Below are 13,668 nucleotides of genomic sequence, written 5' to 3' on the forward strand. Positions count from 1 at the left end.
CATGGAAAGAGGAGCCCTCGGTAGGCCGGTGTACTGTTTTATTTTTCTTTCTACATTTCATTTATTATTATTAAAATATTATAACATTATGATAATATTTTTATAACACTCCAAGGACATAAATGATGGGATTGATGAGAATTTTAACAACTAGCATGGATACGGCCCTTTCCAAGTTACGGAACTCCTTCTGTCCTTTGCTCACTTGATTCTCACCACAAGGATCCTCAGCGTTTGACCTTGTGAACGGTCAGAAGGGCAAGAATCACTGCGTCCATTTTACAGCTGAGGAAATACTCAGCGAGGAGCAATTTGCTCAAGTTACAAAGGTAGAAACAGGCCGAGGCTGAGCCCAGAGCCCACACCAAGAGAACACAACAGTGGAACAGAGGCTTAAACCTGCTTCTTCCTTCTTTCTGTTGGAATGTGTTACCTTGCTCACTCCCCAGGTGCCACCACCCACACAGATTCGTGAGATCTCGGTGTGGTCACCATGTTTCATGTTTATACTCAAGCTCTGCAGGCTTGGAGAATCAATTTGGCTGCCACGAGTCCTCACACCTTTCAAGAGTCAGGGGAACTGACTCATCAGAAACAAACTTATAAGGGACTGATATATTAGTATGAATTTACAATTTATAATGAGAAATTATCCTGACAAACAGGATACTCATGTTTACTGATTACAAAGAACTTAAAAATAGTTGAGGCTCCTTCTCTACCCAGATGCAGAGGAGTAAACACCAAATGGTTTTGTGGATTCCTTTCTAGTTTGGAAAGAGAGAGAGGTGAGGAAGTGGGAAAGGAGTTCCCTGGACTAGAAGATGAGTTCAGGACTTCAGGAAATCACTGTAATGTGCAGCAGTTGAAATCATAAACCAGATAATTGAAATCTAGGTTCAAGTCCTGGCTTGGCCACTCACAAACTCTATGACCTTGGTTAAATTCTGTAAGCTTTCTAACCCGAGTTTACTGTAAAATGGGCATAGCACTTACTTCTTAGGGCGTTTGGGAGGACTAAACATGAAACCCAGAAATGCGTCCAGCATCTAGTAAGGACTGTGCTCGCTATGTTAAAGCTGGATTTTCGAGGGCAGAGAGGGAGAACTCAAACAAGATTTAAGGTCTAGAAACTCAGATGTGACTAGGGAATGTTTAGAAAGTAGAGGCCGCATGCCTCATGGGATGAACCCCCTGTGTAGCAAGCATGTTGTTCAGACACAGCTCAGGAACGTCAACAACATGCTCGCCATACCAGGGCCTCTGGCAAGGTCTGGTCCATCCCATGGGATAGCAGGTGATGGGCGTGGAGAAGAGGCAGTCTTTCAGATGTTTGTGTTCAGGCCCAGCCCCTGACACGGAGTAGTGGCAAAATAGAGCCCAATATTCAAAAAGAGAGAAAGAGAGAGATTCAGAACTGAGGGACCAATTTGGGGAAGAGATCGACGAAGCTAAAGACCCAGATGAGCCAGGCGCGATGGCTCACGCCTATAATCCCAGCACTTTGGGAGGCCGAGGCGGGTGGATTATGAGGTCAAGAGATCAAGACCATCCTGGTCAACATGGTGAAACCCTGTCTCTACTAAAAATACAAAAATTAGCTGGGTATGGTGGCACATGCCTGCAGTCCCAGCTACTCGGGAGGCTGAGGCAGGAGAATTGCCTGAACCCAGGAGGCGGAGGTTGCCGTAAGCCAAGATCGCGCCATTGCACTCCAGCCTGGGTAACAAGAGCGAACCTCTGTCTCAAAAAAAATAAAAGACCCAGATGAAGGCCAATCAAGTGGGGCCAACAGGCTGAGAGAGGAGATTTTCTAGACATCAGGGCAGGAGAGGAGATGATTTAGCCCGGAACAGGCTGCCACAGTGAAGGCTGGGATGGGATTAAGAGCGGAAGCATTTATTTTATCAGGAAAGTCTTCTTGCCAGCCGACAGTTTGACTGCCTGTTCTCCTGAGAGAAGATTCTTTATCTCAACAGGGAAGGGCTCATGGCCTGGCACTGTCCCCTGGCCTGCCCACAGGGATATTCCCCAAGCCAGGATCTCTAAGACTTCTCCCCAAAGTGTGTTCTGCAGAGAGAGTGAGCAGATATTCCATTGTCATGTATACTGCAGGATTGTAGCACGTCCCTTCGTCTTAACACTTGTAGAGATAATGCATGAAAGCCGCAAGGCATGCAAGAAGCAGTGTGGCCAATCTGACATGTGCAACATCAAAGACTGAAGCTAGATATCAGGTAGGACTTCCAGTAGGAACATTAAAGGAAGTTAACTGCAGGGAAACAAGAGGGGAATTTTGCTCCCTGGTAACTAGGTAAATGTCCAGAGGAATGTCCTGCCCTATCAGTAATTCTGCCGTTTCCATTTCTTGGGTCACAAAACTCCTGTTTTCAGCAAGAATGCACTTGACCTCCACAGACACCTGTAGGTCATCAGATTTCCTCTGGCATGTGGTGAACTTGAGCCTGTGAGGAGATGTCCTTCCCTGGAAATAGCTCAGGACCAAAGAAGCCTGTGCTCTGCTGGGGTGAAGCGGGGTTGGAATAGAAGGAAGATGAAAGGAAGGGGCTTTAGGGCCAAAAGAATATGAAACACCCAGGCATGGCCTCATGCCTGCCTCTGTTCTGTGCTTTGTGCACACATGATTTGTGTAGGTCATCACAAATAATAGTAATTAGGGGTAGTCATAGTAATTATGTCACCACACACACATACACAGGCCCTGCAAGGGAGCTAGAAAGAATGAGACAAGATCCCTGCCCTCCAGGGAGCAATTGGCTCATGAACCGGAAGCTGGGGATGCATGAGGGGCCCAGATTAGGGGAGAAAAGCTACAGTTACCCTGCATCAAGTGTCATTATTTCACTCCCTCTCACAGCAAAATTATGTAGCAGGTATCCCTACTTTACACATGAGCAAATGGGCTCAGAGAGGTTAAGGAACTAGCCCAGTGCCACACAGCTAGTGAGTGGTGGGATTTTAACCACAGTCAGTCTGTCCGATTCTAAATCTCATACTTACCCCACTCTGTGGCCTCCCAGCCCTTGTTACCTTCTGGTAAGCTGCCCTCGGCATCATCTGCAACTCGGAGTGTCACCAGTTACACCACACAGAAAAGTCCAGCCCATCTCCATTCAGAAGACTGTAGCACAAGACACCAATAAGAAACTGATACTGCAAGCCAAAGGATCGTCCTTTATTCTGAAATTAGATTCTTCCTATTTTTCATATTCTTTTATCATATTATAGGAAAAATGAGTGATACTTTGGCTTTTGCTTTTCTTATTTGACAAAATAAAACATAGGAAGTCCCAAAAGAGAAAAAGATCGTTGCTACGTACATGGGGCTTGCTGACCATTGTACGTTTATTATCCTTTCCCTCTTGGGACACCTCCATTCACGGGACGTTGAGGTACAGGCCACACTGCAGGTGACTGGTGGAGCAGGCATTCAAACCCTGGTGGCCTGGTTCGTGGCTGCACTACAACTAGAGGCTGTGACTCTCCCCCAGTTGCAGGTCGGCTGACCCTGGCTGCAGCCTCATGTACTCCCTCCTTTCAAGGACCCCGAAGGCACTCGCCCCTGGGACCTGGCCCCCAGCTGCTGCTCCTGTAGAGTAGCTCTGCTGACATCACCAGGCGTTTCCATGAGCCACTCTTTTGTGGTTCCTGACGGTCACCGCAGTCCATTTGGAACTTATCACTTACTCGGGCCACAAAGCGCCAGGGTGTGGGGGGTTAAGGGATAACTCCGTTTCATTTTCTAAAAGTCTTCCTTGCTGAATACTGGGGTCCAAGACTGTGAGGCCCAGCCCGGCTGTGATCAGATTCCTGCCATCTTTCCATTGTTGTCAGCGTGGAGCTGCAGGGCCAGCCACCTGGGAGGCACTTCCCCGACCCTTCGGGGTCTGCAAGACCCTGGTTGCTCCCGAGACTCCCACAAGGCATGCTGTGCAATCCTGGCACTCACGCGAGGCTGCAGCGCTGGTTATGTAAAGATCAGAGGATGTTTGCCCGTAGGGAAGAGCTAGGGAAGGATCAATGCAAATTCAGGGCAGGGATTCTTCTGAGGAGGGGAGAGGAATAGGTCAGCCATCAGAGGCTTTCAGCGTGCTCTTTCTTGAGCTGGGTACATGTGGATATTTTTCTGTACGCTTCACCTCTGTGTTACCTATATTTGCATATATAAAGTAGTTCGTAAGAAAAGAAAAAAAATCAGTAAAATCTGGAGTTCACTAGGCTTCACTGAAGCCACCGGGAGATGACTTTGGGTTGCGGCCAGGGAAGGATGAAGAGACTGGTCCTGCAGCCTCATCCTGAGGCCGGGTGAGATGAGAATGTTGGGAGATGGGAGCTGTCTTCTCCTGGGGCAATGACAGGAGCAGGCATGAAAGGTGAGAAAACCAAGGTGTACGGCGAGCTGGCTGCCCAGGCCAGCGAGACACATGCCTGTGTGAAACTGTGTGTCACGTATGGGGAGGGGGCAGGGAGGGTGTGGTCAGAGCTTGACATTGCCACTGGAACCACGCCTGTTTATGAGAATGTAAAATGCTTAAAGATTGTAGGATGCCAGGGACAGTAAGATGGCACTCATCAGTACAGCCCAGCCTGGGAGGCTGTGAGGGAGGCAGTGTCCTGAGGAGGTTTGAGGAAGCTTCCAGAAGAGACCTTCCTGTGGGGTGGGCTGAGCCGGGGTGGGTGGGGTTCCACACCGGCCCATGGGGATAGTCTGCAGGAGTCACCCCGTCCCACGTTAAGAGAGGAACTGGGTATTCTGGCCTAGGTGAGGGGAGGCTGAGCCCAGAGCAGTGGCTGTGATTCGCTTGACAGGAACCCTCTAGAGACCAGCCAGCCCCCACCCACACCTTTCGGAGCAGTTCTGAGACCAGCAACGAAGAGAGAAAGAACTTCTTCTCCCAGGGCCCTTGGGCGCCTCTTTCACACCCAATGAGGTCAGGGCAACCTCTGGAAGCAGAAGAGAGCCAGGACAGTGACATCTGCCCTCCTGCAGGAGCTTCTGGCCCGGATGACAACAATCAAGGGGCCATGGCAGGGGAGGCTGATGCCTGTCACTGGGAGCTGAAGTTCATCTGATTAGCAGGAGCAGGGGTCGGGCAACGATGGAGCAGGTGTGGCCACAGCCCAAGCACATTGCAAGTGGGGAGGGAGGGAGCTGAGCCTCTCCTTCCTGCCTGTTGCCAAAGCATCTTGTCCAAGCTGCCCTCTTACAGTGAGGATACAGAGCCCAGAGAGGGGGAGTGATTTGCCCATGGTTATACCGAGCATGCTGCAGGCTGGGGTGGGATTTCCTCCTGACTCCTGGCCCAGTGCCCTCTCCATACCTCAGGAAGGACCTTCCAGCTCATGCTTTGAATCAACACGAAATGAATTGATTTCTTGTCTTGTCACTGACACTGGCCTTCTGTTCACCTCCACCCCTCCCTCATGCCATCTGGGACCCCAAAAGACACTTAGCTTTCTCTGCTTAGTGCCTTTATTCTGCCCATCTGAAATTACTGTATTGATTCAAAGAAAGGAGAAAAAGAAACGTTTTAGAAAAGGCTGAAAAATCTTGAGGGGATCTGAGGCACGTTGTTAGCTTTTGTCTGGAAAATGCTTCATACCTTCATCACAGAAGAGCTTTAAGAATGGCTGGCAGAGTCTGGGATAATCTAGTGCAATTGACGAGGCCGTCTGGAGGAGCCTTTGTGCCCAAGGAGTCCATCAGCCTTCAGAACGCTCCTAGCAAAGGCTCTGGTAATTACTGTGCTAGTCATTGTCGAGATGGGAGAACAGCCCTCAAGCTCCTGCTCCGGAAAGCCAGCCCCACAGTCAGCAGCAGAATCCCCGGGGGCTCAGCCTGCAGGTGCCTCCTCATTCCAGCCGCTCTGGTTGGTGGGCCTCGGTCAGCACCTTCCTTCTCTCCTCCTCTCCTGGCTCTCACTTCAGTTACTCCGGTCCCCTTAGCTCCTAGCAGTGGGCAATGTGGCTGCCAGGGCCCACCTGGGAGCCCAGAAGGACACTCACTATCCCGAGCCAGCTCCCTGGCAGGGTCTGGGTGAGCACAAAAGCTGGGGCACTGTAGGTATTCTCGTTTTTCACTCATTCTTGGGTGGAAAGCTGTATTTCCCACAGTAGAGGGTGTGCTGACCTATGGAGTCATTTCATCTTCGTCACTCTCCTGGAATGGAGGCATCTGCACCCCTGTTTTGCAGATGAGAAAACCATGAGGCAGAGAAGTTGGGTATGGCACTTAAGATCTCCTGGCCAGTAGTTACAGAGCCCAGGGCCTCACTCCACTCAAGCTCTCTTCCCTTTGCACGAGGAGTCCATCAGTGCCAAGGATGAAGATGACCAGGCTCTGAAAACCCATGTGGTGTTTGGTGCCCAGATTATTTTCTCTGTGTGAACAGAGAGCTGCCTGTATCCTTTGGCATACTTCTCAGCATATGGAAAACACTCCATGATTTTCTCTCCTAATAGTGTGCTTAGCCTGGGGCCTACAGAGTCTGTAAAGCCCCTGATGTGAAGGTAAAATTTGGCATGTGTGAGATCAGGTGCCTTTTTCTGAGCCATGAGCCCTTAGCCAAGGTGTCTGGAACCCAGAAAAGTTCTGTATGTCTGGGGGCAGAGACACTGGTAATCCTGGCTAGCAAGAGAAAAAAGGAGAAAGGCACAGGCTCCAAGGGGGCTTCGGTTCTCAGGGAAGGAGACTCGAGCTCAGGGTGTTGACTTTTCATCAGGGGATGCACTTGGGGTCAACACAGAGAGGAGGGACACAGCATGGGGCAAAGTCTACTGCAGAAGCCCCACCAGAGCGAAGGCCAATCCCATGGGAACCATCAACCTCAGCCCATGTTGGGTAAGAATGATGAGCCTTTGTATCTCCACTGAAATTGGTCCCTGGATGTGGACAACCCTTGGAAGGAAGTGACTTTGAGCCAGGTAGCTCTCTGTAGCTGACCCCATTTTTGATGGGGCTGACAGCTAAGGGCATTCTTCAACAGGGCTCCCAGCAGCTGAGAGAGAAGTCCTCCCTTGAAGGAGGGTCTGGGTGGTGCATCACCAAGCCCAGCCCAGCATTTCTGCCCTTGGAAAAGTAGTGGGGAATAAAGGATATCCACCTACCCATCTATCCATCTACCCATTTAACACTGATTAAACACATCTTATGAACCAACCACTGGTGATAAGCACCTGTGATAAAAGGGTGCACATGGCACGGTCTGGTGGAGGAGAGAGACACATCAGTGAATAATTGAAGCACAAAGTGGTCATTGCTGAAATCGAGGCAAGTGCCAAGACTTGTTAGAGCATAGAGGAGGGTGGGACTAACTCCTGGGAAAATGCGTGATTCCTGAAAGAGGTGACGAGGTAGAGAAAGGAGTGGATGGAAGGCATTTCCAGCAGAAGCACAAAGTGGTCATTGCTGAAATCGAGGCAAGTGCCAAGACTTGTTAGAGCATAGAGGAGGGTGGGACTAACTCCTGGGAAAATGCGTGATTCCTGAAAGAGGTGACGAGGTAGAGAAAGGAGTGGATGGAAGGCATTTCCAGCAGAAGGAGGTCATGGAGCAGGATGGTGGCCCAAGAGGGCTTGGCAGACCTGGTGAGAATATCAGTATGGACACAGTGGATGGGTCACTCAGTGGGAATGAGGGTAGAAAGGGATATTGGGGTGAGACTATGAATAGACTTTATCCTGCCAGTATTGTGGAGTCACTGGTGGGCTTGGGCAGAGGGTTGGCATTAAAGCATCTGTAGTTTCAGAAATCAGCTCTGATGATGGAGATAACAGTCTGGGGTTGTCACTGAAACCCCAGGACATCATCTCTGTGCCAGGACCAGGCATGCACAGCTGGAGCCAAGCATCCCCCTAAGCACAAGCCAGCTTCCCCTTAAGTGACCTTCGGATATGATGTTAATTCTGCTCTTGGACACATGGGATATTCCTCTGAGAATGAGCGATGGCTTATTTCCCTAATTTCTCAAAGATGTTCACTTCCCATACTCAAATCCTGCTCTCATGCGTGGAGTGACTCCTGAGGCACTGGCCTTGTGCGTATCAGCCTAATGTCATGTGAACGTATCAAAGCTTTCTCAGGACCCCTTCATCTTGGTGCCACTCACATTCTACTTTTAGCTTCTCAACTGGGTGTCCCAACCCAGGGAGTAACCCTGTGACCAGCGTCACTCGTATACCAGTAGTGGCCCCACTTTTTCTCCTGGCTAGTGCACTGCCACTCAAGGAATGTTTCTGCGGCAGGATGAGGAGCCTAAGAGAGCGGAGATCTCCAGGATCCCCCTCCAGTGCTCTGGGAGGGCATTATAAGAAGCTGTTCAGGTCCCAGAGAGAATCCCATACACATACTTCCTTCCAGTGCAAGGGCCAGGCTGCCTGAAATCTGACCCACTAGGGATAGCAGCTGCAAACTGTGGAAGCTGAAGAGACGTCGCCTGTGTCTTGGAAGGAGAGGAAAGATGTTCTGGGAGCTAGAGCAATGGGTTTCCAGTTCTGTAAGAGACTGGAAGTAGATGCCCTTCAATAAACAGATGGTCCTTCCAGCTATGACAGCTTAAGATGAAAATTCCAACCTCTTCCTCAGACCTTTTTCATAGATGGAGTGCAAAGAGGAAAACAGAGGCTGAGGACATGCCGTTGATGCTCAGCCACCAGAGAGCGTGTAAGGACTTGGGCCTCTGCTGTGCCCTGGCAAAGCACCAAAGCCCAAATCCACATGACGGGCACTGGACAAATGCCCACCCAGGAATCCCCCATCATGTTGGGTACAGCCAAGGGCCCTGCCTGTAGGTGGTGACTGCACACAGATTCCCCAGGGAACATGGGTCCCCTGTGTTGGTGACAGCCAAGACCAAGTCCCCTTCGCTGTTTGCTGCTCCAGTGGCTGAAACAGGGTGGGAGGAGGCCTCCAGAAAGCCCGTCCATCTGGAAGGCTAGGGAAGGCCACAGGGAACGGTGGGGAAACCCTGCTGTTTCAGTTCCGTGAAGGTTGACAAGGGGGCTAAATGTTGAGAACGCCTCCCCCGCGGCAGAATTCTTCATGACATTTTCCTGGGGATTTCTTTGGGACTCCATGCCATGGGATTCTAGCTCAGAAAATGGCCACCATCACTGTCACCCTGTATTAGAGACAGCTGTGTGCCAGCCGCTGTCCTAGGTGCTGTGCATGCTTTATTTCTGTTCTGACAGTCACCCTGCGAAGCTGTTGTTAGGATGTCCGTTTTGCAGATGAGGAAATAGAGCCACAAAAATTGTGGCTCTATTGATGCCTATTGATGGCTCTATTGTGGCTCTATTGATGACTATTGTGGCTCTATTGATGACTTGCCCAAGTGGCATAGTCAGTAGCAAAGCCAGGATTCTAACCCCGGTCTCCCTGACACCAAAGCCATGGATGTTCTTTGGCCTCCGCTATGTGACCTTCAACGTTGCTGCACTGAGAACAGTCCAGGGGTTTTGTGGCCACCTTCCACCCCACGGTCTTATAGGCAAATCTAAGGGAGGAAGGCAAGGGTAGGGGTTTCCTTTCCAACGCTTTTTCATCATGTACCTGGGAGGGCCCCAGTCCCTCAGGTCCCCGAGCACAGAGATGGACAAGGTGGAGCTGGGTCCACCGGCTAGAGAGTCTGGAGTCTGGGCCCGTGAGCCTTGGCGGACCAGCCTCTGCACTGGGACCCAAGCTCCTGGAGTGTCTAAGCAGGAAGGGTCCCTAGAGAAGATCAAGCTCCCTCCATGGGACAGATGAGGAAACTGGCCCAGGAAGAGGACATAAATTGCCCAAAGCCACAGAAGCATTGTGTGTGCATGAGTGTGTGTGTACCTGAGTGTATGTGAGAGAGAGAGAGAGAGTGAGAGAGAGAGAGAGAGACAGAGAGAGCGCGTGCACGTGTGTGTATGTGTGAGGGATGGCCCGTGAACAAAGGCCCACAACAAGCTATTTTTAAAATTTTGTTTTAGTACAAGTAGTTTATTTCGGACAAGGTGACCCCAGGAAGGAGCTGAAGTGGAGTGGGGAAGTGAAACACAGAAGAGAATGAAGCCATGGCAGGGTTCATTCATGAGCAAGTTACTGCTTTGGGCTACTGGGGCTCGATCCCACTGGGGATTTAGGGAGAGGGTATAGGATGTGCCTCAGAGCTGTCCCGTGCAAGGGACAGGGAAGCTGGAGTATTTGTGCAGCAACCCCATTGTCATTGGCCGAGTGCTGTCATCAAGGGACACTGGCTCCGCAGCACCTCCTGCCAAGCATATTCTGGCAATCAACGAAAGCAAAGGGCTGGTATTAAAGGTGTCTGGACCCTTGAGGAGCCACCAGTTCCCTAAAGAGCCTTGAAAACCTTTTAGGCTAGAGAGATCCTGGGCATCGGTGCCAAGGACAGTCTGGAGGAGAGAAGCGTAACACGGCACGCTGCCCTGCAGGCTCTGGACACAGGCTGTGCTGTGGTGGGAAGGGGCTATTTCCACATGCTCCAGGGGAAGAGAGGTCAGCTAATACAGCAAGAGGGGTTGAATTTAGTGCTTAAAAAGAACTTCCCAGTGACACAGTGAAAACATAAAGATGTCTAGAGGCTGTGCACGCTGGCTCAGGCCTGCAATCCCGGCACTTTGGGAGGCTGAGACTGGACAACCATTTGAGCCCAGGAGTTCAAGACTAGACTGGGCAACATGGTGGGACCCTGTCTCTACAAAACAATCAACAATTTAGCCTGGTATGGTGGTGCGGACCTGTAGTCCCAGCTACTCAGTAGGCTGAGGTGAGAAGATTGCTTGAGCCCAGGAGATTGAGGCTGCAGTGAGCTGTGATTGAGCCACTGCACTCCAGCCTGGGTTACAGGGTAAGACCCTGTCTCAAAAATAAATAAATAATATTTTTTAAAAAGGTATCCGGAGATACATTGAGCCATGCAGCTTTATTGGTAGCGGTAGGAGAAACGGTGGACATAGAAAAAGACAGCAGCAGTGAGGGTTTCCCACGGCCAGGGCCAGCCAGCGAGCGCTCCTTTATCTGTCAGAGGTGCAAGGGAGTGCTGGGAGGACAGGTGGAGATTGACAGAAGGGAGATTCTCCACCCACCTCTTGGCTGGGAGGAAGCACCAGAAGGAACCCCTCTCTGCACCCTGAGGTCCAGCGGAAGCTGCAGGAAGCAGTCTCTCCTCTGGTGTGATCTGGCCCATCTTTCACGGTGGCACAGTCTTGGAAGAAATCAGTCCTTAGGTCGCAGCTGTCCTGCACCAGGGTCATCCCACCATTAGATGACCTTGAGGTCCCTTCCAGTCCTGACTTTCTGTCACTGTTCTCTGTAAAGGCTATCCCTGTGGCTCCTGGGTTCCCCTCAGTTCACCCATCAACAACAAGTGTTGACTAAGCACTCAGCATCTGCCCAGCATCAAGCGGGTGGCGGACACAATCAAATAACACATAGGCCCTGGCTTCTAGGAAGGGATGGGTGGGGAAATAAGAGTTTATTTACTGGGCCGGGTGCGATGGCTCACGCCTATAATCCTAGCACTTTAGGGGACTGAGGCCGGTGGATCACGTGAGGTCAGGAGTTCAAGACCAGCCTGGCCAACATGGTGAAACCCTGTCTCTGCTAAAAATACAAAAAACTAGCCAGGCGTGGTGGTGGGTGCCTGTAATTCCAGTAACTAGGGAGGCTGAGGCAGGAGAATGGCTTGAACCTGGGAGGTGGAGGTTGCAGTGAGCTGAGATCACATCATTGCACTCCAGCCCGGGCAACAAAAGTGAAACTCTATCTCAAAAAAAAAAAAAAAAAAAAAAAAAAAAAAAAAAAAAAAGCTTATTTACTGAGCACATACTCTGTGCTAAGCACCTGATCCCTGCTGCCTCCTTTCTTCCTCACTATAACCCCCTGAGGTAGGGACTAGGACCTCCATTATACAGACAAAGGAACCAAGGCTCAGAGGAAAAGCCAGCTGCCCAAAGCCACACAGTGGTAGAGCTTGGATTTGAGCCCACACTGTTAACTACGATGACTCTCCTCTGCAAAGTGGGCAGTGACTCTAAGGACAGTTCCTAGTGTTCTAGGAGACAGAGCAGTGAAAGCTGCAGTCACCAGAAAGGCCTCGTGGAGGAGGTGGCTCAGCACTGGGCCTCAAGGGAGGGGCAGAACTTGAAGGCTAGTGCAACCCGGGGGAACCAATTCCACAGGGCAGGCTGGAGCGTGGCTGCTCCAGGCAGCGAGGTGTCTTCTTGGAGCGGGCGGGAGGGCTGCAGACGTGGCTCAGCCTGCTGTGGCTCCACGGGAGCAGAGGAGGGGCCGGGAAGGAAGGTGTTTTCTAAACACAGCAGGGCAGGAAGCCCACCCCGCTGGAAGGGCTTATGCCCAAGCCAGGCCAGGCACCCTCCCTCCCCCAGACTCATTCAGTCTAAAGATGAGCTGGCTCAGTGTGGCTCAGCTTCCCCAGCCACCTGAGCCTGTGCCTAACGAGCCAGGCCACTGATAATTAGATAGATAACTTGGGATCCAATCCATGTAGCAGTTGCCACGAGTCAGGAGCAGCTCAAAGAGTTTTAAGTGACTTAAGCCTTCCGGCATCCCTATCAGGTAGGTACTGTTACTGTGCCCATTTTATAGATGGGGAAACAGAGGTGCAATCAGGCTGAGTGACCTGCTCAGGGTCACACAGCTAATAAGAGGCAGAGCCCAGATGTGCTGCTCTACTGTACTGCCTCTAAGCAAAGGTTCTTGAGCCCTGGCCATAGCCGCCCCTTCCCTCCGTCTGAGATGCTCCCCAGCTTCAGGTCTTCTCCCTGCCCAGGGCTCGCCCTGCCATGATAGCCCCTCCCTAAAGAAGACTGAAAGACACACCCTCCAGTCCCTGCCACCAGAAAGCCAGGCCAGAGTGCCCAGCTGCTCTCCCCCCACCCCACATCCACACGCACCCTGTCGCCCTCTCCCCCAACCGAGCACCGTTGCCTTTTGTTCGCAGTGACGGCTCCTGCGCCCAGGCCAGTGGGGGCATGGAGGACTCCGTGGTGGCAGCGGCGGCGGTGGCAGCCGGCAGACCCAGTGCCCATGCCCCGAAGGCTCAAGCCCAGGAGCTGCAGGAGGAGGAGGAGCGGCCGGGGGCGGGGGCTGCCTCCCCGAGGGCTGGCCCCCAGCACGTGGCCTCCCCCGGCCGGCAGCAGCCTGCCCCGGCGACGGCGCTGTGCTCCCACGCCCCTGCCGCCTCCGATTACGAACTCTCCCTTGACCTAAAGAATAAACAGGTACCCAGGGCCTCCTAGGGGGGTGGGGAGGGTGGTGAAGGGGCCCTGCCTTTGCTCACTGTCCAGGGTACCAGGCTTCTCCCCGCTGGGCCCCCTCTGCTACAGGCACACCTCTTTTGCCTTAGTTCTCCCACATTGAGCGACCTAATTTGCCCTTCCCTCGACCAGCCACAGGCCTCTGCCTTCTTCTATGGCAAGGCTCATATCCTTACAATGCAAGACCCTTGGGCAGCAAGTCCAGGGGCTCTGCTCCTCGCGCAGTACTCAGCAAGCCTCCATTGTCCCACAGACCACTAGGCAAGGGGCCCATTGTTCTCTGGGGAAGTCTCCACCTCCACCTGCTGCTTAGAGGCCATAGTCCAGCTTCCATGCCCACAAAGGGAGCCGATGCTAGGCACCCACAGGCTCAAACGAGGC

At 51.9% G+C, this 13,668-nt stretch overlaps 1 protein-coding gene across 12 annotated transcripts in view; it reads left to right on the top strand.

The window, feature by feature from the left end:
- The window catches only part of IQSEC3 (IQ motif and Sec7 domain ArfGEF 3), a 110,360-nt gene that overhangs the window by 47,719 nt on the left and 48,973 nt on the right, over positions 1–13,668 (top strand). For all 12 annotated transcript variants that reach the window (XR_005577201.2, XR_012518607.1, XR_005577202.2 and 9 more), the window contains exon 3: positions 12,972–13,251. Coding sequence is in view for 9 of the 12 variants with exons in the window: in XM_074403305.1 (XP_074259406.1) it covers positions 12,972–13,251 (280 nt within the window). In the remaining 3 variants the exon portion in view is untranslated. The remainder of the gene's footprint in view (positions 1–12,971; positions 13,252–13,668) is intronic.

Source organism: Saimiri boliviensis, chromosome 7 (genome assembly GCF_048565385.1).
Source record: "Saimiri boliviensis isolate mSaiBol1 chromosome 7, mSaiBol1.pri, whole genome shotgun sequence".
In the NCBI taxonomy this organism is placed as follows: domain Eukaryota; kingdom Metazoa; phylum Chordata; class Mammalia; order Primates; family Cebidae; genus Saimiri; species Saimiri boliviensis.